Source organism: Chiloscyllium plagiosum, unplaced genomic scaffold (assembly GCF_037043375.1).
Source record: "Chiloscyllium plagiosum isolate Xiang-an unplaced genomic scaffold, Cpla_swu_hap1 HiC_scaffold_35, whole genome shotgun sequence".
NCBI classification, from domain to species: Eukaryota; Metazoa; Chordata; class Chondrichthyes; order Orectolobiformes; family Hemiscylliidae; genus Chiloscyllium; species Chiloscyllium plagiosum.
Window position 1 is genome coordinate 54,958,365 of NW_028270173.1, and position 27,039 is coordinate 54,985,403.

At 46.1% G+C, this 27,039-nt stretch overlaps 2 protein-coding genes across 2 annotated transcripts in view; both read right to left on the minus strand.

Annotated features, from left to right (window-relative positions):
- Nucleotides 1-27,039, minus strand: part of LOC148140941 (class I histocompatibility antigen, F10 alpha chain-like) — a 187,250-nt gene that overhangs the window by 30,547 nt on the left and 129,664 nt on the right. The gene's annotated exons all lie outside the window — the stretch shown is intronic.
- LOC148140942 (class I histocompatibility antigen, F10 alpha chain-like) lies at nt 4,077-26,162 on the minus strand. The gene is made up of 7 exons (XM_087979695.1): nt 25,638-26,162; nt 20,325-20,585; nt 8,140-8,415; nt 7,745-8,023; nt 5,771-5,890; nt 4,807-4,839; nt 4,077-4,108 (listed from the first exon to the last, which is right to left on the minus strand). The coding sequence occupies exons 1-7, from the start codon at nt 25,687-25,689 to the stop codon at nt 4,077-4,079; spliced, it is 1,053 nt and encodes a 350-aa protein (XP_087835821.1). The 5' UTR covers nt 25,690-26,162.

Consider the following 27,039-nt stretch of genomic DNA (forward strand, 5'->3'; position numbering starts at 1 on the left):
AGCAGGGAGTATTCCATCACACTCCTGACCTGTGTCTTGTAGTTGGTGGACAGGCTTTGGGAAATCAGGAGACGGGTTACTTGCTGCAGTATCCCTAGCCTCTGACCTGCTCTTGTAGCCACTACATTTATGTGGTGAGGCCAGTTGAGTTTCTGATCAATGATAACTCACAGGCTGTTGACAGTGGGGGGATTCAGTGATGGTAACACCATTGAATGCCAAGGGGTGGTGGTGGGATTGTCTCTTGTTGGTGATGGTTATAACTTGGCATTTGTGTGGCGCAAATGTTACTTGCCACTTGTCAGCCCAAGCCTGGATATTGTCCAGACCTTGTTGCATTTGAACATGGACTGCTTCAGTGTCTGAGGAGTTGCAAATCATGCTGAACATTGTGCAATCACTGGCAAACATCCCCATTTCTGACCTTATGATGGAGGGAAGGTCATTGATGAAGCAGCTGAAGACGGTTGGGCCTAGGACATTACCCTGAGGGACTCCTGCAGAGCTTTCCTGGAGCTGAGATGACTGACCTCCAACAACCAAGACCACCTTCCTATGTGTCAGGTATGACTCTATCCACTGGAGAGTTTTCCCCCAATACCCATTGATTCCAGTTCTGCTCGAGTTCCATGATGCCACACTCAGTCGAATGCAGCCTTGATGTCAGGGGCTGTCACTCCCACCTCCCCTCTGGAATTCAGCTCTTTTGTCCATGTTCGAACCAAGGCTGTATTGAGGTCAGGAGCTGAGTGACCCTGGCAGAGCCCAAACTGGGCGTCACTGAGCAGGTTATTGCTGAGCAGGTGCTGCTTGATCGCACTGTTAATGACACCTTCCATCACTTTACTGATGATCGAGAGGAGACTGATGGGGCAGATTGGGTTTGTCCTGCTTTTTGTGTCTAAGATATACCCGGGCAATTTTCTACATTGTTGGGTCGATGCCAGTGTTATAACTGGACTGGAACAGTTTGGATAGGGGAGTGGCAAGTTCTCGAGCACAAGCCTTCAGTACTATTGCCTGAATGTAGTCAGGGACTGAAACCTTTGCAGTACCCAGTGTCTTCAACTGTTTCTTGATATCACGTGGATATTGAATTGGCTGAAGACTGGTATCTGTAATGCTGGGGACCACTGGAGGAGGCTGAGATGACACTTCTGACTGAAGATTGCTGTGAAACCTTCAGGCCTATCTTTCACACTGAGGTAATGGGCTGTTTCATCAGTGAGAGTGGGAATATTTGTGGAGCCTCCAGTGAGTTGGCTGGATGTGGCAGGACTGCAGAGCTGAGATCGGATCTGTTGGTTGTGGGATCACTTAGCTTTGTCTATCACTTGCTGCTTATGTTATGTGACTTGCAACTCGTCCTGTTTGGTGGCTTCCAATTGAACCAGGGTTAATCCCCTGGCTTGGTGCTAATGGTTCAGTGGGGGTTATGCCAGGCCATGAGCTTACAGATTGTGCTGGAGTATGGTTCTGCTGCTGTTGGTGGCCCACAGTGCCTCATGGATACCCAGGTTTGAGCTGCTAGATCTGATCCAAGTCTGTTCCATTTAACACAGTGATAGTACCACACAATACTTTGTGGGCGGCATGGTGGCACAGTGGTTAGCACTTTTGCCTCACAGCGTCAGAGACCCGGGTTCAATTCCCACCTCAGGCGACAGACTGTGTGGAGTTTGCACGTTCTCCCCGTGTCTGCGTGGGTTTCCTCCGGGTGCTCCGGTTTCCTCCCACAATCCAAAAAATGTGCAGGTTAGGCAAATTGGCCATGCTAATTTGCCCGTAGTGTTAGATGAAGGGGTAAATATAGGGGAATGGGTCTGGGTGGGTTACGCTTCGGCGGGTCGGTGTGGACTTGTTGGGCCGAAGTGCCTGTTTCCACACTGTAAGTAATCTAATCTAAACAATACGATGGAGGTTATTCCCAATGTGACAGTGGGACTTTGCCTCCACAAGGACAGTGCGATGGTCACTCTCACTGAGACTGTCATGGACATTTGTACCTGCAGCTGGCAGATTGGAAAGATGGAATCAAGTATGTTTTTCCCTCTTGTTGGTTCCCTCACCACCTGCTGCAGACCCAGTCTAGCAGCTTTAGTACAAGTCTGATGTTGGTCATCAAACCCATCACACACACTCACATCCTCAGGGAATATTGATGGAATGGAAGCGATGTCCAGAATCTCCATCAGGTTCTGACACAATCTCCATTCCCTCACACTTGTGTGTTCCCACTCTCTGGGAATGGACTTTCCCTGATTGTGTTGACGGGTATGGAGTTATCATCTGGGAATTGGATTTTACAATAGAGGCAGATGGATATGGTCTTAACTCCCCCAGTTCACATTGAATTGAAGCTCAGCATCTGCTGGTTCCAAGAGCCACAAGCTGCTGCTGTGTAAATGAATAGAATCGTTCTTGTGAAATATTAACAAAAATATCAAAATTAATAAGTCAATAAATAACTTATTAATTGGTGGGCAGCACGGTGGCACAGTGGTTAGCACTGCTGCCTCACAGCGCCATGAGACCCGGGTTCAATTCCCGACTCAGGCGACTGACTGTGTGGAGTTTGCACATTCTCCCCGTGTCTGCGTGGCTTTCCTCCGGGTGCTCCGGTTTCCTCCCACAGTCCAAAGATGTGCAGGTCAGGTGAATTGGCCATGCTAAATTGCCAGTAGTGTTAGGTAAGGGGTAAATGTCGGGGTATGGGTGGGTTTCGCTTCGGCGGGTCAGTGTGGACTTGTTGGGCCGAAGGGCCTGTTTCCACACTGTAAGTAATCTAATCTAATCTAAGTAATCTAATCTAATCTAATCTAACATTTAATGATTACAAATGACACATATTGGTGATTGTAGTTAAACAATGGTGATAAGTAGTGATAGATTTTAGTATTCAACAATAACTCAGATTTATAATATTTATATATTTATTTAAGAATTAGAATATGTAAAACTGATATTTATGTACAGAGATTTACATAACATTTGAAATTTGTTAACGTCAGATGCAAAATCAATTCCTTCAGTATAAAAATTGCCTCTGAGTTGCCTCGGGATGTTGCTTCATTTCAGGTAAATCAGTGACCCACTGAAGACAGTGAGGATGAGAAAGTGTGAGGGAGGAACCATCTGTGAAGATCCCTCTGACGGTGACACTGCTCACATTTCTGAGACGGGATGGAAACACGACTTGAGAACGTCCCACTTGAAGAATCAGGATCCAAACCTGAGGATCTGGGATCCACTGCTCAATCTGTGGAAACACATTCCCAGAAAAATTGATCTCAGTCCTGAAGGAATTGAGTGTGAACAATGAGCTGTAATTCTGTGTGTCTGCTGTAATATGGAAGGATAGACAATGATGTCCATGTTCACACTCGAACAGGAGAATTCCGTTATTCTGCAGTGAGGTTCCGGGAATGTCCTGCAGTGGGGCCCAGGAAACCCACAAGGTCAGGAATGGACAGATACAAGGCAATCACTTCAGGGTGGGGAGGGGAGGGGAATTAATCTGACAGAGTTTACCAGTGACTCGGTCGGTGGGTCAGGTGCAGGAGTGGAGGGGAATTAGTCTGACAGGGTTTATCGGTGACTGGGAGGGTGGGACAGGGTCAGGAGGGGAGGGGAATTAGTTTGACAGGGTTTGACAGTGTCTGGGAGCATGGGACAGGGTCAGGAGGTGTGGGGAATTAGTCTGACAGAGTTTAAAAGTGTCTGGGAGAGTGGGACAGGGTCAGGAGGGGAGGGGAATTAGTTTGACAGGGTTTGACAGTGTCTGGGAGCATGGGACAGGGTCAGGAAGGAAGGGGAATTAGTCTGACAGGGTTTAACAGTGACTGGGAGGGTGGGACAGTGTCAGGAGAGGAGGGGGATTAGTCTGACAGGGTATAACAGTGACTCGGAGGGTGGGACAGGGTCAGGAGGGGAGGGGAATTAGTCTGACAGGGTTTAACAGTGTATGGGAGTGTGGGACATGGTCAGGAGGGATGTGAAAATGCTACAAATAAATCTAGAGAATATAAATCTGAATAAATTTCAGTCAGAGAAAAGTTGACATGTCACTTACTGAATCATGAAGAAGCTGCACCAGAGATATCAGAAGCTGAGAAAATAAAAACAGAATGTGAGAAGTTATATCAAATATAAAATGAGACAGTGTGAGATATTCTCTATCACTCACTGGACCCAGGATTTAATCACCCTCAGCTCTAACTAACCAGACTCTCCGATCACCCCCCTGTGGGAATTAAGGGTGAGTGAGTGGAGGGAGGGGCAGTGGGGGAAGAGAATGGAGGGTGACAATTCGAAGGAGAGACACTGGGGACATGGAGTAGTGAAACAGGACGATAAGAGAGTGTTGGCTGAGAAACAGCATGGTGAGGAGACGGACCCATCACCCTGAGCAACACCCTGGCAAATATAACTCTACACTAATAGGGGCAGCACGGTGGCTCAGTGGTTAGCACTGTTGCCGCACAGCACCAGGGACCCGGGTACAATTCCCACCTCGGGTTACTGTGCGGAGTTTGCACATTCTCCCCGTGTCTGTGTGGGTTTCCTCCGGGTGCTCCGGTTTCTACCCACAATCCAAAGGTGTGCAGGTCAGGTGAAATGGCCATGTTACATTGTTAGTCAGGGGTAACTTTAGGGTTGCGGGATCGGTCTGGGTGGGTTACTCTTTGGAGGGTCTGTGTGGACTTGTTGGGCTGAAGGGCCTGTTTCCACACTGTAGGGAATCTACTCTACACCTCCCATTACCTTCTTCATCATTCCCAAAACTCTGTCCCCTCAGCCACTTACTGGGAGCTGTTGTGTAAGTCCCCTTTGGTGAACCTGCAGAAACAAAATAAATGTCCATTAGGATGGGGAATAATCCATTCTCAGAGAGTGAGAACACAACAAGTGTGAGGGGATGGAGATTGATGTGGGGGTGTTGGTATTGGACTCGTGTGAACACAGTCAGAAACACACACGGCCCCAGGTTACAGTCCAACAGGTTTGTTTGAAATCACAAGCTTTCTGAGCATAGCCCCTTCCTCAGGTGAAGTGAGAGAGAAGCTCACAGACACCGAATTTATCAGCAGGGAGATCAATGGGCAGAGAGATCAAAAGATCATCCAAATGGGGTGAGTGGAGTCTCTGCAGGTGATCACAAATGTCAGATGGTGGGAGGAAAGTGTCAACAGCTGGATAACAAGAGAAGGGATGATCCAGAATCCCATTAAATGGGGCAGAGAGATCATTCCAAAACATTAAAAATACGGTGGGACTGGAGACAAACCAAATGCCTGGAATAACATGATCGGTATCAGTCACACGCCGAGGGTCAAACCTAAGTAATAAGTCATCCAAAACTGCACAAACTCATTAAGGGAGAGAGATCTTCAAAATTTATCAAGGTGATGGTGCCCAAACAAGGCAGGAAGGAAGGTTTTACAGGGATTGTGTCAGAAATCCTCATTCCCATACTCCCCTCCATCCTTACACTTTATGGAGGTGCAGAAAATCCCTTCCATTCCATTAATATTCAGTCAGTGAGGATCTGATTGGGTGCAGTGGGTCTAATGATCAATATTAGACCTGGTCTGGGCTGATCACGTAAAGGAAGATCAGACAGGGAACGAGACGTGTTTATACGTGTGTATCTGTGTGTGGGAATTCAATCAGTTCCATTCCCCACAGTGCCCTGTACTCCCAGTACTGGAGATCCCCCCACACTCACCCAGTCCCCTCAGTTCCACATTCCCCTCTCTCTGATTCTTACCTCTCCGTGACCATTTCCAGATGATTATTCCGACTATCCCGACAATAACAGCCAATAGTATGACCATTGATGCAATGAGACTTCCAAGTTGGGAATGCAGCCAATTGCTTTTCAGATTTTCTGAAACACATTGGAAATATATCAGGATTCTCTATGTTCCTGGATTTATTTCTAACCCTGTGTTAATTGGGAACAATTATAACCCTCCGAGCTGTTGGGATTGGTTGAAATGCGGGTTTGACCCTCTCCCGATTTCACTCTCCAGTGAAGTCACCAAGGATCCCATTGATAGGGGTATAAACATCGTGTTGTGCCTGTCCTGGGGGTTACCTCCCCAGACAGTTCAGTTCCCATTCTCCCCAATATCTCTGTGTCCTGTCCTTACTAGTGCTGGTGGGGTAGATCGGCCTTGGGTGAGGTGAAGGAGTGAGTGAATGGTTGGAGGGGTGTAGTTAGGTACCCAGAAGGCACTTCCTCAGTGGTTGGGCAAGGGGCAGTTTGGGAACTCACTGGTGAGTGTTGGGGATGTTGAGTACCAATGGAATGGGGTTTGGGTGCCACAGTGGGCTGGTGAGGGGGCCTTGTTAGGGATCCAGTTGTGGAGTTCTGTGTTGTGTCCCAGTTGTCTGTCCAGGGTGATGCACTGCGAGTCTGACAGACGTCTGGAGGCGGTGAGCTGGTGTTGGTGCTGGGGAGAGGTCAAGTGTTGGTTGCAGAAGGTCAGGTCATGTATTTTGAGGGGATGGAGTCAAAGAGTTAAAGAGTCACACAACAAGTGTGTATGTTCAGTCCAACTTGCCCACACTGACCAGATATCCTGGTCTGTGTGTGAATGTAGGGATCAGCAGTACTTTTGGAGATGGTCGGTTTTCTCAGTCTGTTAGGGACCAGATCAGGCCCCCTCAAAATATCTGAAGAAGGTAGCCTAGATCTGAACTGCTGCTTATTTTAAAACTGGATGGGAAGTGCAGTGTTCCAGATACAATGCAAGTGTTCAAACAACTCAATGTTAAGCAAAACACAATTTATTTAAACGCTGTCATTAAAATAAAAACAAAAAAGGAATTTTGAATAACTTAACAATTGAAAAATGTAACCGAATACAGTACTTATTATTAATTAACTGTTCCAATTGTTACATCCCATAAACACCTTGGCAAAAAGGTAAATTCAGACACAGATTCTTACATGCAGTTCTCCAGTCCCAGAGGAAACAATATCAAAAAATAAATGCAGAGAGTAGTAGCCAGGTGACACTCACTGAAGCTGCCAACTCTTTTGAGACCCCAAAAGCTTCTGATGTAACTGAAAAAAAACAAACTGAGAAATCTGGATCTGTAAGAGCTGGCCACGCCCATTCAGACTGCTTCTATTGTTCCAGCTTAAAATAAAACCCCAAGGCCTTACAACTGGTTTACCTCAGTCATCACCAGCAGCATGTTTGGTGCCTCTGCCTTACAACCTCTCTTCCAAACAAAAACTAGGACACCAACAACCTTTTAAAGTGACAGCATCATCACACTAGGAGTTAAAGAAGCTTCCAATCCCTAACCTCAGAACCTGAGATCTTTCCAGAGGGTTCCGGATTGAGGTAATTGTCCATTGGAAGTTGAAACTTCCCGGACAAATCCCATTCCGTGAGTCAGGAATTCTGACGGGTCCACACCCTCCTCTCGCAGGGTGTCTGGCTGCTGGACAATCTGGGCCCATGTCTTGTGCTGAAGCCTGGAATACAAGGGAATCTGCTTGTAATTCTAGTGAGATTATTCCGGAGTGAAATCGACGAGTACTTCACAGGTCTTTGGGAATCTGGAATCCCCTAAAGGCTCTGGAATTCGGTGACCCTTTCAAACTTAGAATTGAAATCTTTAACTCAGTGAGACCAACATGACATATCAACGCAGAGAACAAGGTGGGTAGTTGCAAACAAGGAAGTGAAAAAGTGTCCTCTAAATGATTTCACCTGTCACTTACCCCACTGATAGAGCTGGGTCTCTGCCAGGCTGCTGTGTTCAATGTGACAGGAGTATTGATCCTCATCCCCAACATTGATCTCAATCTCTTTCTGGATCTGATGGGTCCCATCGTGGTTCGGTCGAACCCCTGAGGATTGGGTCTCAGACATGACCTTTCCATTCCTTAGCCAGGTCACCTCAATGTCTACAGGATCAAACCCAGTGACCAGGCAGGAGAGAGTGAGCGGCTTGTCCTGACCATTGGGCTCCCTCCTGGAGATGAACACTTCAGGCTGAACTGTGATGGGAAAGGGTGAAATCACAAACAATAGACAGACACTGAATGGAATGGGAGAGCGGTTTCATAGATCAGTGAGGCTAGATCAGAACATGGAGCAAAACAGAAATACATACTTTTCCTTTTGAAATAATCTTTTCCAGCTTCCAGATATCTGTTTAAATATTCAACAGCGAGTTCTTCCAGATTTCTTTTCCAGTAGTTGTTCCAGGATTCATCAGAATCCCATTTCTCTTTAGTCATCACTGCAATGGGATTGGATGTGATCCATCTCATTGTGTCTGGTTCTAAACTGATAAAATCCTTTCCATCAAATCCAAATCTCATCGATTTCTTAATGCTGCCGTCATCACTGACCTCAACAGTAGTTAGCTGTTGAAAAGTGTGAATTCCTGTCAGTGATCAAACAGACATAGATAATTAACAAATTATTTAACCAGAGAAAGAATCCGGTCAAATTATCCTGTACCAGGCCCAGGGGGTGAGGGAGTTACACATGGGGCTAATCCCCAAGGCCTGTGCTGTCAGAGGGTCCCAGACTCAGGCAGCACTGCCCCTTTCTCCAACTGCTGTCTCACACCTCAACCTGGAGCAAATAAGCAATATGCTCTCTGATCCAGGTCAGAATTCCAGCACTCACATTCCCACTGTCCTGGAACGACAGGCCCAGTCCTTCTGATCATTTGTCTCAATCACAGGCTGCATTCTGGGGGATGTAGTCCATGTCTGTCCGTGACCACTCTGTCAGCCTCCCACAGGCACTGGCCCACGATCAGACTCTGTGTGTTATTTACAAGGACTCTCTCCCTGTGTGGGGCTGTGCAATCTCTTCCCCTGAGCCTGGCTGAATGGAGATGAGGATCAATCTCTTTAAGTTACTCACTCCCTGTGTCCATCTTCTGTCAGTTTTATAAATGATTTGGATGTGCAGATAGGAGGAATGGTCAGTAATGTTTCATTTGCAGATGACACCAAAACAGTGCTGAGGAGTTTAATTTAAATAAAAGGTGTTGCATTTTGGGTAAGGAGGAAAGGCAGACAAAGAGTTCACGTATCTGTGGATATCAGAGTGTGTCTTGGAAAGTTAGCAAACAGCGAAATTCACAGCTGACCTTGGAGGAACCAGCACAGGAACAGATACATTCATAATTTTTGATATGTAACCTTTCTGGAAGTCTGCAGAACCGAATAGAGTAAATTCTGTTTTGATTATTTGTTTAATTGTATCCTGTCTCTTGATTAAATGTTTAGAAATATAAACCAAACATTCCCAGTTAGCCTGGAGTACTGCTTTCCAGCGCAATAAGACGGTGATATTTTCTGGATCCGTAGATTGTGAAGGAGCAGTGATAGCCTTTAGTAGAGTGATATGCTCTTCCTGTCGGATGTGGGAGGTTAGGGAGAGTTTTCATGTTACTGATGATTATGTTTACAGGAAATGTGTTTGGTTGCGAATCCTATTGAATCGCATGGATCGGTTGGAGCTACAGTTGAAGGCAATGAGGAATTTGCTAGAGCAATGGGGTGTGATGGATGGCAGTTACAGGAAGGCAGAAAAGCCGCAGATACGGTCAGATAGATGGGTTACCTCCAGGAAAGGTAGGAGAGTTAGGCACGAAGTGCAGGGGTCTCCTGTGGCTATTCCCATTTCAAACAAGTATGCTGTTTTGGAAAATGTAAGGGGTGATGGAGTCTCAGGTGAATGTAACAGGAACAGCCAAGTTTCTGGTATCAAGACTGGCTCTCATGTAATGACGGGTACGTCGGGTTCCAAGCAATCGATTGTGTCACGACACTCTCTATTCAGAGGCACAGATGACGTTTCTGTGACCAGCCGTGAAAAATCAGAATGGTGTGTTAACTCCCTGGTCTCAGGATCAAGGATATCTCAGACAGAGTGAAGAATGTTCTCAAAAGGGGAGAGGGACAAGCAGGAGGTCATTGTACATGTTGGAACCAACGACATAAGAAGGGAAAAGGATGAGATTCAGAATGGAGAATATAGAGAGTTGGGCAGAGATTTAAAAAGGAGGTCCTCGAGGGTAGTAATATCTTGATTACTCCTGGTGCTGCGAACTAGTGAGGGTAGAAATAGGAGGATAGAGCAGATGAATACGTGGCTGAGGAGCTGGTATATGGGAGAGGGATTCACATTTTTGGATCTTTGGAATCTCTTCTGAGGTAGAAGTGACCTGTACAAGAAGGATAGATTGCATCTAAATTGGAAGGGGACTAATATACTGGCAGGGAGATTTGCTAGAGCTGCTCAGGAGGATTTAAATGAGTAAGGTGGAGGGAGGGGGCGCACCCAGGGAGATATTGAGAAAGGTGATCAAGCCGAGACTGGTACAGTTGGGAAAGGGAGTTAGTCAAACAGCTGGGGCAGGAAGGAACATAGCAGACAACAAGATAGCAGTGATAAATTAAACTGCATTTACTTCAATGCAAGAGGCCGAATAGAGAAGGCAAATGAACTCAGGGCATGGCTGGGAACATGGGACTGGGATATCATAGCAATTCCAGAAATGTGGCTCAGGGATGATCAGGCTGGTCGCTTAATGTTCCAGGATACAAATGTCAGAGAAGGATTGCAAGCGGTGGGGTCGGTGGGGGGTGGGCAAGAGAGGAAGGGGAGCGGCATTTTTGAAAAGGGATAGTATAACTGAAGGAGGATATTCCTGGGAGTACATCAAGGTGAGTTATTTGGGTGGAACTGAGAAATAAGAAAGGGATGATCACCTTTCTGGGATTGTAGATGCCTTAATAGTTAGTGGAAAAATGAGAAACAGGTTTGTAAGGAGATTTCAGTTATCTGTAAGAATAATCGGGTGGTTATGGAAGGGGATTTCAACTTTCCAAACATAGACTGGGATTGCCATAGTGTTAAGCGTTTAGATGGAGAGGAATTTGTGTACAAGAAAACTTTATGATTCAGTATGTGCATGTACCTACTAGAGAAGGAGGAAAACTTGACTGAGTCTTGGGAAATAAGGTAAAAGTGACTGAGGTGTCAGTGGGGGAGCACTTTGGGGCCAGCGACCATAATTCTATTAGTTTTAAAATAGTGATGGAAAAAGATAGACCTGACCTAAAGGTTGAAGTTCTAAATTGGAGGAAGGCTAAGTTTGATGGTATTAGGCAAGAACTTTCAAAAGCTGACTGGGGGCAGATGTTCGCAGGTAAAGGGATGGTTGGAAAATGGGAAACCTTCAAAAGTGAGACAATAGAAGTCCAGAGGCAGTATATTTCTGTCAGGGGGAAAAGAAAGGCTGGTAGGTATAGGCATGCTGGATGACAAGAGAAATTGAGGGTTTGGTTAAGAATAAGAAGGAAGCATATGACAATATAGACAGGATAGATCAAGTGAATCCTTAGAAGAGTATAAATGCAGTAGGAGTATACTTAAGACAGAAATCAGGAGGGCAAAAAGGGGACAAGCGATAGTTTTGCCAAATAGGGTTAAGGAGAATCCAAAGGGTTTTTACAAATAAGGACAGAAGGGTAAGTAGGGAGAGGCAGCCTTTGTATGGAGCCAGAGGAGATGGAGGAGATGCTAAATGAGTATTTTGCATCAGGGTTTACTCTGGAGAAGGACATAGAAGATATAGAATGTAGGGAAATGGATGGTGACATCTTGAAAAATGTCCAGACGACAGAGGAGGAAGTGCTGGATGTCATGAAACACATAAAAGTGGATAAATCCCCAGGACCTGATCAGGTATACCCTAGAACTCTGTGGGAAGCTCGGGAAGTGATTGCTGGGCCCCTTGCTGAGATATTTGTATCATCGATAGTCACAAGAAGACTGGGGATTGGCTAACATGGTACCACTATTTAAGAAGGGTGGTAAGGAAAACCCAGGGAACTACAGACCGGTGACCCTGACATTGGTGGTGGCACTTTGTTGGAGGGAATCCTGAGGGACAGGATTTACACGTATTTGGGAAGGAAAAGGCTGATTGGGGATAGTCGGCATGGGTTTGTGTGAGGGAAATCATGTCTCACAAACTTGATTTGAGTTTTTTGAGGAAGTAACAAAGAAGATTGATGAGGGCAGAGTGGTAGTCCTATACGGACTTCAGGAAGACATTCGACAAAGTTCCACATGGAAGACTGGTTAGCAAGGTTAGATCTCATGGAATACAGGGGAACTAGCCATTTGAATATAGAACTGGCTCAAAAATAGAAGACAGAGGGTGGGGGTGGAAGGTTGCTTTTCAGAGTGGAGGCCTGTGACCAGTGGTATATCACAAGGATCAGTGATGGCTCTACTGCTTTTTGTCATTTATATAAATGATTTGGGTGTGACCATTGGAGATATAGTTAGTAAGTTTGCAGATGACACCAAAATTGGAGATGTGGTGGACATTGAAGAAGGTTACCTCAGATTACAACGGGGTCTTGATCAGATGGGCCAACGGGCTGAGGAGTGGCAGCGGAGTTTGGTCTAGATAAATGTGAGGTGCTGCATTTTGGAAAAGCAAATCAGAGCATGACATATACACTGAATGATATGGTCCGAGGGAGTGCTGTTGAACAAAGAGACCTTGGAGTGCAGGTTCATAGCTCCCTGAAAGTTCAAAGTTTGCGAGAAGATCTGTAGCTCGGGTGCTCGTTGCTGTGGTTCTGTTCGCCGAGCTGGAAGTTTTTGTTGCAAACGTTTCGTCCCCTGTCTAGGTGACATCCTCAGTACTTGGGAGCCTCCTGTGAAGCGCTTCTGTGGTGTTTCCTCCGGCATTTATAGTGGCCTGTCCCTGCCACTTCCGGTTGTCAGTTTCAGCTGTCCGCTGTAGTGGCCGGTATATTGGGTCCAGGTCGATGTGTTTGTTGATGGAGTTTGTGGATGAGTGCCATGCTTCTAGGAATTCCCTGGCTGTTCTTTGTTCCGCTTGCCCTATAATGGTAGTGTTGTCCCAGTCAAATTCATGTTGCTTGTCGTCTGCGTGTGTGGCTACTAGGGATAGCTGGTCGTGTCGTTTCGTGGCTAGTTGATGTTCGTGGATGCGGATCGTTAGCTGTCTTCCTGTTTGTCCTATATAGTGTTTTGTGCAGTCCTTGCATGGGATTTTGTACACTACATTAGTTTTGCTCATGCTGGGTATCGGGTCCTTCGTTTTGGTGAGTTGTTGTCTGAGAGTGGCTGTTGGTTTGTGTGCTGTTATGAGTCCTAGTGGTCGCAGTAGTCTGGCTGTCAGTTCTGAAATGCTCCTGATGTATGGTAGTGTGGCTAGTCCTTTGGGTTGCGGCATGTCCTCGTTCTGTTGTCTTTCCCTTCAGCATCTGTTGATGAAATTGCGAGGATATCCGTTTTTGGCAAATCCCTTGTATAGGTGTTCCTCTTCCTCTTTTTGCAGTTCTGGAGTGCTGCAGTGTGTTGTGGCCCTTTTGAATAGTGTCTTGATGCAACTTCGTTTGTGTGTATTGGGGTGGTTGCTTTCATAACCACAAACTCCATCAACAAACACATCGACCTGGACCCAATATACCGGCCACTACAGCGGACAGCTGAAACTGACAACCGGAGGCGGCAGGGACAGGCCACTATAAATGCTGGAGGAAACACCACATATGAAAGCAACCACCCCAATACACACAAACGAAGTTGCATCAAGACACTATTCAAAAGGGCCACAACACACTGCAGCACTCCAGAACTGCAAAAAGAGGAAGCGGAACACCTGTACAATGTATTCGCCAAAAACTGATATCCTTGCAATTTCATCAACAGATGCCGAAGGGAAAGACAACAGAACGAGGACATGCCGCAACCCAAAGGACTAGCCACACTACCATACATCAAGAACATCTCTGAACTGACAGCCAGACTACTGCGACCACTAGGACTTATAACAGCACACAAACCAACAGCCACTCTCAGACAACAACTCACCAGAACGAAGGACCCGATACCCAGCATGAGCAAAACTAATGTAGTGTACAAAATCCCATGCAAGGACTGCACAAAACACTATATAGGACAAACAGGAAGACAGCTAACGATCCGCATCCACGAACATCAACTAGCCACGAAACGACACGACCAGCTATCCCTAGTAGCCACACACGCAGACGACAAGCAACATGAATTTGACTGGGACAACACTACCATTATAGGGCAAGCGGAACAAAGAACAGCCAGGGAATTCCTAGAAGCATGGCACTCATCCACAAACTCCATCAACAAACACATCGACCTGGACCCAATATACCGGCCACTACAGCGGACAGCTGAAACTGACAACCGGAAGTGGCAGGGACAGGCCACTATAAATGCCGGAGGAAACACCACAGAAGCGCTTCACAGGAGGCTCCCAAGCACTGAGGATGTCACCTAGACAGGGGACGAAACGTTTGCAACAAAAACTTTCAGCTCGGCGAACAGAACCACAGCATCCCTGAAAGTAGAGTTGCAGGTAGATAGGATAATGAAGAAGGCATTTTGTATGCCTTCCTTTATTGGTCAGAGTATTGAGGACAGGAGTTGGGAGTTATGTTGTGACTATATAGGACATTGGTAAGGCTGCTTTTCGAATATTGCATGCAATTCTGGTCTCCTTCCTATGGGAAGGATGTTGTGAAACTTGGAAGGGTCCAGAAAAGATTTTCAAGGATTTTGTCAGGGTTGAGGGTTTGAGCTGAAGGGAAAGGCTGAACAGGCTGGGGCTGTTTTCCCTGGAACGTTGGAGACTATGGGGTGACTTGATAGAGGTTTATAAAATCACGAGGGCATGGATAGGATAAATAGACAAGGTATTTTTCCTGGGGTGGGGGAGTCCAGAACTCGAGGGCATAAGTTCAGGGAGAGAGGGGAAAGGGACGTAAGGGGCAACCTTTTCACGCAGAGGGTGGTACATGTATGGAATGAGGTGCCACAGGAAGTGGTGGAGGCTGGTACAATTGCAGCATTTAAAAGACATCTGGATGGGTATATGAATAGGAAGGGTTTAGAGTGATATGGGCCAAGTGCTGGCAAATGGGACCAGATTAATTTAGGATATCTGGTCGGCATGGATGACTTGGATCAAAAGGTCTGTTTCTGTGCTGTACATCTCTATGACTCGAAATGCTGACAAATGGGGCTTAGATCAGTTTAAGATAGCTGGTCTGCATGAAAGAATTGACTGTAAGGTCTGTCTCTGTGCTGTACGATTCTATGAATCTACCTTCTGTACAATTTCCTCTAATTATTACAGTGTTTTTAAACTTTGTTCTCATTGTTTAATCTATTCATCACAAATTAAACATAATGAGTTGGCCTCTTTTGGGGCAGTGGTGGTTTCCCAGAATGCCCTGTTTCAGGTCCCAGCTGCCCCAAAGGGGTCACAATATATCTGCACAACGTGATTCAAAAATATCTCCAGATCATGAATGGACCGTGACAGTCAAATGTTCTCTTTCATGTCCCTCATGTTCTCAATTCATTAGTTGTCTAACTGTTTGTTGATTGGCTCATAACTTAACATGAAAATATTAATAATTATTCCATCAATTTCTGCATCTTTAAAATATTTCTTCATTCCTAGCTTTGTTTGCTTTATAATTCTTTTTTCTATTTTAATGACAACAAGTAATAGATTCCAGTGCTACACTTGGTATGCTGCTTTCAAACACATTCCCAGTTAATCCTAGTAACATGGGAGTTCAGAGGGAGAGTGGGCAAGTCAGCCCTTTGAGTCCACTCCACCATTTAACATGATCATGGCTGATCTTATCCTGATCTCACCGCCACCTTCCTGCCTGCTCCCATCCCCCTTTATCCTGTTTTCCATCAGAAACGTAGCCATTTCTTTCTTGAATTTGTTGATTGGTTCTGCCCCGCTCTGGGTCAGTGAGTTCCACAGATTCACAACCCCCTGAAAGGGGTAGTTTCTTCTCAAATGAGTTTTGAATCTATCTCCTCTCTCTCTATGTCTATGACCTCTTGTTCGAGACTGTCCCACAGAGGAACATCTATTTGACATCGACCTTCCCATTCACCTTGAGCATTTTATATTTCTCAATCAGATCCTCCTTCATTCCTCTGATCTCCAGTGAGTCCAGGCCCAAGCTATACAATTGCTTCTCGTACAATAACCCTTTCATCCCTGGAACAGCCTGGTGAACCTCCTCTGAACTGCCTGCAATGTCACCACATCCTCCCTTAGGTAAGGAGACCACAACTGGACACAATTCTCCAGGTGTGGTCTCACCAATGCCTTATATTGTTGTAACAACACTTACAGTCATAGAGTCATAGAGATCTACAGCATGGAAACAGACCCTTTGGTCCAACCCGTCCATGCCGACCAGATATCCCAACCCAATTGAGTCCTTGTAAATCTTTTCTGAACCCTTTCAAGTTTCACAACATCTTTCCGATAGGAAGGAGACCAGAATTGCATGCAATATTCCAACAGTGGCCTAACCAATGTCCTGTACAGCCTCAACATGACCTCCCAACTCCTGTACTCAATACTCTGACCAATAAAGGGGAGCATACCAAACGCCTTCTTCTTCACAATCCTATCTACGTGCGACTCCACTTTCAAGGAATTATGAACCTGCACTCCAAGGTCTCTTTGTTCAGCAACACTCCCTGGGACCTTACCATTAAGTGTATACATTCTGCCAAGATTTGCTTTTCCAAAATGCAGCATCTCATACTTATTTGAATTAAACTCCATCTGCCACTTGTCAGCCCAATGGCCCATCTGGTCAAGATCCTGTTGTAATCTGAGGTAACCCTCTTCGCTGTCCACTACACCTCCAATTTTGGTATCATCTGCAAACTTCCCCAATATACCTCTTATGCTCGCATCCAAATCATTTATGTAAATGACAAAAAGTAGAGGACCCAGCAGACTGGAGGCCTCTGACCAGTGGAATCCTTGTGGCATTCCACTGGTCACAGGCCTCCAGTCTGAGAAACAACCCTCCACCACCAACCTCTGCCTTTTATCTTTGAGCCAGTTCTGTATCCAAACGGCTAGTTCTCCCTGTATTCCATGAGATCTAACCTTGCTAATCAATCTCCCATGGGGAACCTTGTCGAACGTCTTATTGAAGTCCATATAGATCACATCTACCGCTCTGCCCTCATCAATCCTCTTTGTTACTTCGTCAAAAAACTCAATCAAGTTTGTGAGACATAATTTCCCACGCACAAAACCATGTTGACTATACCGAATCAGTCCTTGCCTTTCCAAATACATGCACATCCTGTCCCTCAGGATTCCCTCCAACAACTTGCCCACCACCGAGGTCAGGCTCATCGGTCTATAGTTCCCTGGCTTGTTTTACCACCCTTCTTAAACAGTGGCACCACATTAGCCAACCTCCAGTCTTCTGGCACCTCACCTGTGACTATCGATGATACAAGTATCTCAGCAAGAGGCCCAGCAATCACTTCTCTAGCTTCCCACAGAGTTCTAGGGTACACCTGATCAGGTCCTCGGATTTATCCATCTTTACCCATTTCAAGACATCCAGCACCTCCTCCTCTGTCATATGTTCTTTGCAATAAATGCCAGTATTCCATTCGCCTTTCTTGTTATATGCTGCACCTGCATATCCACTTTCTGCAATTCATGGCGAAAAACACCCAGATCCCTCTGCACTGACACACTGTGAACCTGCTTCCCAATGAAATGACAATTTGTCTTTTTATTTTCCGGCCAAAATGAACAACCCCACACTTATCCACATTAACCTCCACCTGTCAGAGTCTGGCCCATTCTCCCAGCCAATATCCATCTGTATTATCTGTATTATCTTCTCATCATAGCCTGGTTTCCCACCAATATCAGTATCATCCATGAGTTTAACTATGATACACCCTGACCCTGCTTGCAGTTCATTTATACAGATTGTAAATACTTGAAGTCTGACAACTAACCCGTGCAGCACAAGACTAGCTACAGGTCACAATCCAGAGAAGGACCTATTTTTCCTGATCCTCTGTTTTGTGTCAGTTAGTCAATCCCTTATCCAAGCCAATACTCTACCTTTAACTCCCTAGGATCTAACCTTCAACAAAAGCCCCTTTACCCATCATGTGCAAGACTAAGGTAATTTACAAGATACCATGCAAAGACTGCATGAAACACTATATAGAACAGGCAGACAACGAGCAATCCACATCCATGAACACCAACTAGCCACTAAATACTTTGACCAGCTGTCCCTGACAGCCAAATATACAGAAGCCAAGGACCACAAATTCGACTGAATCAACACAACCATCCTAGCTGAAAATGTGTTGCTGGAAAAGCGCAGCAGGTCAGGCAGCATCCAGGGAGCAGGAGAATCGACGTTTCGGGCATAAGCCCTTCTTCAGGAATTCCTGAAGAAGGGCTTTTGCCTGAAACGTCGATTCTCCTGTTCCCTGGATGCTGCCTGACCTGCTGCGCTTTTCCAGCAACACATTTTCAGCTCTGATCTCCAGCATCTGCAGACCTCACTTTCTCCACAACCATCATAGGACAAGCTAAACAGAGGACAGCCAGAGAATTTCTCGAAGCACGCCAGTCATCTACAGACTCCATCAAAAACACATTACCTAGGCTCTTTATACCGGCCACTCCAATGAACAACTGGAATCAGAAGGAACAGAGCCAAATAAATTCCAGAAAGCACAGTACAGCAGCGCTTCACAGGAGGCTCTGAAGCACTGGAGATGTCACTCAGACAGGGGATGAAATGTCTGCAAATCAACTTTCTCGCTCAGCGACCATACCCTTCCCATGGCAACCGGCACCCAAGCTACAAATCTTTACACAACTCTTGATTGTCTCTGCTTATCTCTCGATGGATGCTGCCTGGCCAGCTTTGAATTTCCAGCATTTTCTGTTTAAATTTCAGATTTCCAGCATCTGCGATACTTTCCTACCCTGTGATATGTTGCAGTGACATTTCTACTTTCGGGGTGCCTGTAAGATGTTACTGCATAGGGCCAGGTTTGAAGAAACAGAGATACTCACATAACAGGAAGAACCACGTTGTGTGACATTGTCTGGTGTCAGGGTTCCCATGACTGAGCGGCACAAAATGGCTGCTGGCTGCCCATGGTTAATGCAGCAGGACATGGCTGACAGTAGTTACAGCACTTAGGAAAATGTTTGCTTCACGTAGCCTTCACATGGAGGACAATAGTAACTCTGTGTAATCAAGGTTACTGACTGAGAGAGAAGGTGCAGCTGCAGTTGCTTTCTTAGATAAGAACATTTCACGCTAATTAGTTGTTTCTCTTGAATTATTTAATCAATATGTTACAATAATAAGAGTAGGTTTCATTTATGATTCTTCAGATAATCATAGATATCGATTCTGAAGTAGTTGTGAATCTACATATATATAAAAAAAACACTAAAAGTACTGGAGGAAAATATTCAAACCAGTTTCAGACAGTGAACACAATCCCCACTCTCCCTCCCCCCTCCCCCTCCCCATTACTACAGGAATGAAAACAGAGATCAGCAGATATTGGAATGTGGATTGAATGAACACTTTAAGACACAGTTTGTTAGCTGAAGAATTCTAACATTTGGTGAAACTACCTAACTTTGTTGGGACCATTTAAAAACCAATATTCTTTTGTATTTCCTGTGATGAGAAATGTGAAAGATTCCTGAAGCAAGTATCCAGTAAATGGCAGTTAACATGATGCAGCAGGGAGATGTCACTGGAATACAGTATCTATTGTGAAAAACCTCAAGAAGAAAGATAAGAAAGTCTGAGAAAATGTCATGAAGGACCAGGGGTGGGCCAATGACCTGTCCATCTCTTTGTTGTTCAGTGATATGATGAAATACATTGAGGTAAACTTGAACTGTGTAAGATGCTGTATAGAGAGCCAATTACAGAGGGATACCTCAACATCACATGCTGTAACTGAGGCTGTCGATCACATTAAAGGTTACCTGAATCTGCTCAGTGACTCAGACTCTCACAGATATAGTCGAACATCTCAGAAAGCAATGGTTGGAAGGTGGGTCACACTGAAAGCTGAGATTTCAATAGGCTTTGCAAATAGACGAACGGAGTACAAAATCTAAGACGTTTTGTTAAACCCTTGGAAAACATTTTGACTGCACTGTGTCTACAATTCCCTATTTCGGTCGCTCAAAAGATATGAAGAAGTGGGGTGAATGTTGGTGGTGCACTGTGGGTGGAAAAGGCTCCCAGAGATAAGGGAAGCATTGAGGTCTATTACGTCTCTCCCAGTCCTGGGGACCAAATGTCAGTGTTGGGGAATGAATGAGGTTTTATGATGAAAGGATGAAAGGGGACAACCAATAGAGAAATTCAATCAGCCACATCTTACCAGATGTCTGGTTTGTCCTCTTCATTATTGCACTCATTGTTTCCTTTGCTATGTTTGCACGTATTTTTGCCCGGTGTGTGAGATAATCCCAGAAATTCACATTGAAGGATTCTGCCATGAACTGCTGCCTGGGGATGCACTGTTGGGTTTTACTGTCACGAGAAGCTATGATAACTCCATTGACTGTTGCAGTGTTTGTAACCTCAGGAAAATTCTTAATTCCAGAAACAACTGTGTAAATCACAGTGATTACATTAGCCTCTATAAAGCAAACAATGAAAGCTGGAAGTTACTCAACATGAAAATAAACATCATATTAATATATCTGGGCTACAAAACTAGAAGCACATCACAGACATCAGGGACATCGCTAATGTGAGAGACTGCCCTTAAAATCACTTTCAACATGTTATATCTGTAAAGGTCAGGCTGAAAACAATTACACACACTTCCAGCTGGTCAAAGTGAGGCCCATCCACACAGTGACAATCTCCAATAACCCACCAAATTATAACACTGTCAGAATCCTGTCTGATATAATCAACAGAATCAGATTCAACTGGGTCAGAATTAGCTGCTGCAGCCTCTCAGAACAGGGAGTAAACACAGAATCAGGGTCACTCAGATACTCGATGGAGTCAGTGTGGACACAGGGAGAGGCTGGGACACAATCCAGTGATTGGATATTAAACAGAAAATCACTAACCTGGAACAGGAATCTGGCATAAATGGAAGAAAAATCCTGCCCATGGTCCACCTGGAGTGAGGAATTCAGGATAACCCAGGGGCAGGGCTGTGGTTTATCACCATAACCAGGAAAGATTTGCGGTGAGTGAAGCCAGATTGAAATGAAGAGAAACAGGAATATTTTGGGAGGATGAAGTGTGAGACCGTGGGGGACAGTTACTGTGTGAACAGTCTCTCTGTCAAACAGGGGGGTGGACAATCCAGAGCAGGATCCTCACTGTCCTTCACTGAGCTTTTTAATTAGTCCTTCATACACGGCCAGTAGGATGTTGGTGTCTGAGATAACCCGGCCTATTCAACCATGAGGGCATCACAGCTGAGCATGGGCTGGGTTTTTTTTTCACAAGTTTACAAAAGAAAACTAAAAAAAAGACCCAAGTATAAACATTGACATACAGTTAAATCTTAAATAAATGATAACCAAAATCTATCAGACAAGGAAAAAGAAATACCAAGAGAAAGAAAAGACAAAACTCAACTAACTACTCATCAAACTTACTACTAACCAGAGTGTATCATTAAAATTCTTACATTATTCAAGAGAAAAAAATTTTCCAACGGATAACACGGGCGGCACGGTGGCACAGTGGTTAGCACTGCTGCCTCACAGCGCCAGCGACCTGGGTTCAATTCCCGCCTCAGGCGACTGTGTGGAGTTTGCACGTTCTCCCCGTGTCTGCGTGGGTTTCCTCCGGGTACTCCGGTTTCCTCCCACAGTCCAAAAATGTGCAGGTCAGGTGAATTGGCCATGCTAAATTGCCTGTAGTGTTAGGTAAGGGGTAAATGTAGGGGTATGGGTGGGTCGCCGCTTGGCGGGTCGGTGTGGACTTGTTGGGCCGAAGGGCCTGTTTCCACACTGTAATGTAATCTAATCTAATCTAACACATAAATTGAGCAGTGATATACCTGCTCGGAATGTGTTAACATCAGATCACAACAAAACCCGTATTTATCCAAACCATCACGAGCATAGAACATATAAAATTCACAAAAATAAAAGCTCTTCAGTACATTCAGATCAATATATAAAAAAAACTATTTCTATATAGTAAAAAAAAGTATAAAACGTATTTAAATGGAGATCTTCCCCCTTATTCCAAAACACCCATCATAACCTCTCCCAACCACCCTTGACCCAGGCACCCCACGATAGGATAAAGAAAATTCAAGTATACTACTGAATTAGAAATAACAGTGAGTACCCTATTCACCGCCACCCACACCAACACCTGAATATATTTGGTAATGGTTAATACCATATATGAACATATATGACTATAAAATTACAGTCTCAGCAAATAATAATTAAATATATTAATACAAAATAACAGGGATAAACAACCCCGCTCCCAAGGACAAAGATAATAACATATGGTTGCCACCATCCCCCCCCATCTACATTAACTAGACCCTCTGGCCTATATATATAACATACATATATAAAATAAAGGGGGAAAGGAAATCGCTAAGTAAAGGATGAATAAATAAGCCCTTCTTCCCACCCCCGGAGATAATAATAAACAGTAAGATAATGAAAGGAAAAAAAAGGTGGGGGATAAACCGGGGTGGGGTAGGGCAAAACAACATCGACTAACTCTTATAATTTGTCGAAGAGAGTCCAAAAGTTCCTTGGCCTTCTCCGGTGATCCGAAGTTAAACACGGACCCTTCATGGCTATAGCGTAGTATAGCTGGGTAGCGCAAAGAGTATTGAATAACATAATCTTGGATCCTTTATGAGACATGGCTTGTGGATCTTTCCCAAGATTTCTGGAGGCTTCCAAAAGTGTCTGCCTCACCTTATAGCTCTGCAGCCGGGACAGGACCGGGCGGGGGCGCTGGTTCGAGCCGGGCCCATGTATTGCAACCTGGTAGGCCCATTCTACCCTTACCTGGCCTGATCCAGCCTCCAGATTCAATAACTGTGGAAGCGACTGTTCAAGGAACCTTATAAGCTGGCCTTCTTATGCCCGTTCGGGAAGGCCCAGCAAGCAAATATTTTATCGATGACCTCGATTCTCGAGGTTGTCAATGTGATTCTCTAGGGTCCGGACTCGCTGCTCGAGCGTCCGGACCCAATCCAGGGCCGATTCTGCAATGGCCTCGGAGGTCGCGGCCTTTAGTTACGCCCCTCCGACTCGGCGCTCGATTTCTTCGATGTCTCGGGCGTGCTTTTCTAGCATGGCCGAGAATGAATTCCACTGACTTCGGGACTCTTCTATGAAAGCATCGATCTTCGCATCGAATTTGGAGATTATTTTCGCGAGGCTCGCCACCGTAGGTAAGTCCCCCGGGCAGCTGCGGACGCCTCTGCTGCAGCTGGGGAGGGGCTCCTTTTCCCCTAGTCATTTTTACAGGAGACTGAACTGTATAAATTTAGGACTAAACCACTAATTACATATTATAAATTCAAAAATACATACATTTACATACAGAGATCAGAATTTATAATTTTTATACACAGGTCTGTACGTTTATCAATCATATTCCATAAATTTAGCTGAGGTGTCAGCGGAGCCCAAATGACTCCGTGGGCCCCCTGTTCTTCTTTAGGCAGGCAGATGTTACACGGTGGTCTTTCCCCACCGCGCCTTGGTGGCAGCAGCCCCAAGCTTCGGCGCATCCCTCAACACGTAGTCCTGGACCTTGGAATGTGGTAGTCTGCAACACTCAGTCGGGGTCAACTCGATCAGCTGGAAGATCAACAGGTTTCGGACCGCCTAGAGAGTGTCCTTCACCGAGTTGATGATCCTCCAGGCACAGTTGATGTTCGTCTCGGTGTGCGTCCCGGGGAACAGGCCGTAGAGCACGGAGTCCCGTGTCACGGCGCTGCTCGGGCCGTACCTCGACAAACACCACTGCATTTCTCTCCAGATTTCTTCTGCGTAGGCACATTCCAGAAGGAGGTGTGTGACAGTCTCGTCTCCCCCGCAGCCGCTTCGAGGGCAGCGTGCGGTGCGGCTGAGAGTCCGGGCGTGCATAAAGGATCTCACAGGCAGAGCCCTTCTCACCACCAGCCAAGCCATAATCACATTAAGTAAAAACTATTTTTAATTGATTTGGTGAGTGTGGTGGAGGAGGATGGCCCACTTTGCCTCGGTCTTGGGAGAAGCACTTTCGAGGAGAAAGTGAGGACTGCAGATGCTGGAGATCAGAGCTAAAAATGTGTTGCTGGAAAAGCGCAGCAGGTCAGGCAGCATCCAAGGAGCAGAAGAATCGATGTTTCGGGCATGAGCCCTTCTTCAGGAATGAGGAAAGTGTGTCCAGCAGGCTAAGATAAAAGGTAGGGAGGAGGGACTTGGGCAAGGGGCGTTGGAAATGTGATAGGTGGAAGGAGGTCAAGGTGAGGGTGATAGGCCGGAGTGGGGGTGGGGGCAGAGAGGTCAGGAAGAAGATTGCAGGTTAGGAAGGCGGTGCTGAGTTCAAGGGATTTGACTGAGACAAGGTGGGGGGAGGGGAAATGAGGAAACTGGAGAAATCTGAGTTCATCCCTTGTGGTTGGAGGGTTCCGAGGCGGAAGATGAGGCGCTCTTCCTCCAACCGTCGTGTTGCTATGGTCTGGCGATGGAGGAGTCCAAGGACCTGCATGTTCTTGGTGGAGTGGGAGGGGGAGTTAAAGTGTTGAGCCACGGGGTGATTGGGTTGGTTGGTCCGGGTGTCCCAGAGGTGTTCTCTGAAACATTCTGCAAGTAGGCGGCCTGTCTCCCCATATAGAGAAGGCCACATCGGGTGCAGCGGATGCAATAAATGATGTGTGTGGAGGTGCAGGTGAATTTATGGCGGATATGGAAGGATCCCTTGGGGCCTTGGAGAGAAGTAAGGGGGGAGGTGTGGGTGCAAGTTTTGCATTTCTTGCGGTTGCAGGGGAAGGTGCCGGGAGTGGAGGTTGGGTTGGTGGGTCGTGTGGACCTGACGAGGGAGTCATGGAGGGAGTGGTCTTTTCGGAACGCTGATAGGGGAGGGGAGGGAAATATATCCTTGGTGGTGGGGTCCGTTTGGAGGTGGCGGAAATGTTGAAGGATGATACGATGTATATGGAGTTTGGTGGGGTGGTAGGTGAGGACAAGTGGGGTTCTGTCCTGGTGGCGATTGGAGAGGCGGGGCTCAAGGGCGGAGGAGCGGGAAGTGGAGGAGATGTGGTGGAGCACTATAGACTCAGACTTGCTGAGTCACCTCCATCATGGATCCCTGAGCCTGGGCTGGGTTAAACATGGAGTATCCTTCTCCTCCCCGCAGGGTTTACAAGACTTTAGACCAGGAATGATGAAGCTGTCTGGCTTCTCCCAATCGATGTGAAAATTAAAATTGTCCATTGGAACCATTTCCCATTTGCTCGGAGCTTCTCTGATCTCAGGGTTTCTATATCCTGCTGTCAGGAGACCTGGACACAAATCCCATCAGAGTCTCTCAGACTGTGCTGCCTTCAATGTGTAAAAGATCAGGCTGGCTGTATAACAGGCGGCTGGTCAAACATCCCCCATTTCAAACTCTCCCCAAGAGACTCACATTCACCACAGACACAGAGAGAGAGAGAGAGAGAGAATGGAAAGCTGAATTCTGTACTTACCGGGAGAGACCCGGGAAAAAAACAGGGAGATGGAGAGAAGGATCAGCAACATTCTGGGAACCCACTCTCCCTATTCCGATCAGGGACTGGGAATAAAACACTCTGAGGGGGGACAACACAATTTAATTTTATAAAATGGAAAACAACAAAAACAAGTTTCTCGACACAGTGATTTATGTTGAATTCCGACCATTTCCGGACTGCAGATCCAGAAAACTGGTTAGACTCAGAAAACCATCCAATTAAAGAGACAAACAGGTTCTCGTCACCAGTTACTGGGAGGATGTATCTCAGACAGGTTACAGTCAGACTGTGAATTGGAAACGACCAAGTTAATATCGGGATTGCCCCCTTTCGGCGGTGATAATCGCATCAAGTCTTTTCAGGGGAATTTTACAAAACCGAAGATGCTACCAAGCCATATTTTTTTTTCATTGTCCACCCTCCGTGTTGCTGAGGGGTAGCCACAGGATGAACAGGGTCCCTGGTTACTCCCGGGGGAAAGGCTGCAGTGCTCTGACATTGCCTTCTGCAGGATGTCCTCACTGTGAAGGGTTCCCTTCTCTCACAGACTGCCATCAGGCGGATTGGGAAGGTTGATGGGCTGAGAAACAACACGTTTGGGCACATAAGGAACTCGTCACAGCAAGTCCTGGGAATCCTAGGCAAGCGCATGGAAGGATATGAAACCCAGCATGGGGAGTTTACAATCTAGCTGTTGTTTCCTGGGAAACAATTGAAGTCAGCGATTCATGGGATGAGGAAGGAGACGAATTTGGTAATCTGGTAACCTGTGTCAAATTCAGAGAATCCGGTAGGTGTGGGTTAATGGAGTGGGTCATGTACAGGGAACCCAGTGTGGGGGTTAATGGAGTGGGTCATGTACAGAGAGCCCAGTGTGGGGGGTTAATGGAGTGGGTCATGTACAGAGAGCCCAGTGTGAGGGTTAATGGAGTGGGTCATGTATAGAGAGCCCAGTGTGGGGGTTAATGGGGTGGGTCATGTACAGAGAGCCCAGTGTGGGGGTTAATGGAGTGGGTCATGTACAGGGAACCCAGTGTGGGGGTTAATGGAGTGGATCATGTACAGGGAACCCAGTGTGAGGGTTAATGGAGTGGGTCATGTACAGGGAGCCAGTGTGTGGGTTAATGGAGTGGGTCATGTACAGAGAGCCCAGTGTGGGGGTTAATGGAGTGGGTCATGTACAGGGAACCCAGTGTGAGGGTTAATGGAGTGGGTCATGTACAGGGAGCCAGTGTGTGGGTTAATGGAGTGGGTCATGTACAGAGAGCCCAGTGTGGGGGGTTAATGGAGTGGGTCATGTACAGAGAGCCCAGTGTGGGGGTTGATGGGATGGGTCATGTACAGAGAGCCCAGTGTGGGGGTTAATGGAGTGGGTCAT

What these genes read in the sequence shown, in the direction of transcription:
- LOC148140942 (XM_087979695.1), bottom strand. Translation starts at nt 25,689, where the DNA reads ATGTTGCTGATCCTTCTCTCCATCTCCCTGTTTTTTTCCCGGGTCTCT. An exon ending in GAGGACAAACCAGACATCTG is followed by an intron (nt 8,416 to 20,324) that starts GTAAGATGTGGC and finishes GATCACTGACAG; the next exon opens with GAATTCACACTTTTCAACAG. An exon ending in CTGGAAATGGTCACGGAGAG is followed by an intron (nt 4,840 to 5,770) that starts GTAAGAATCAGA and finishes TTGTTTCTGCAG; the next exon opens with GTTCACCAAAGGGGACTTAC.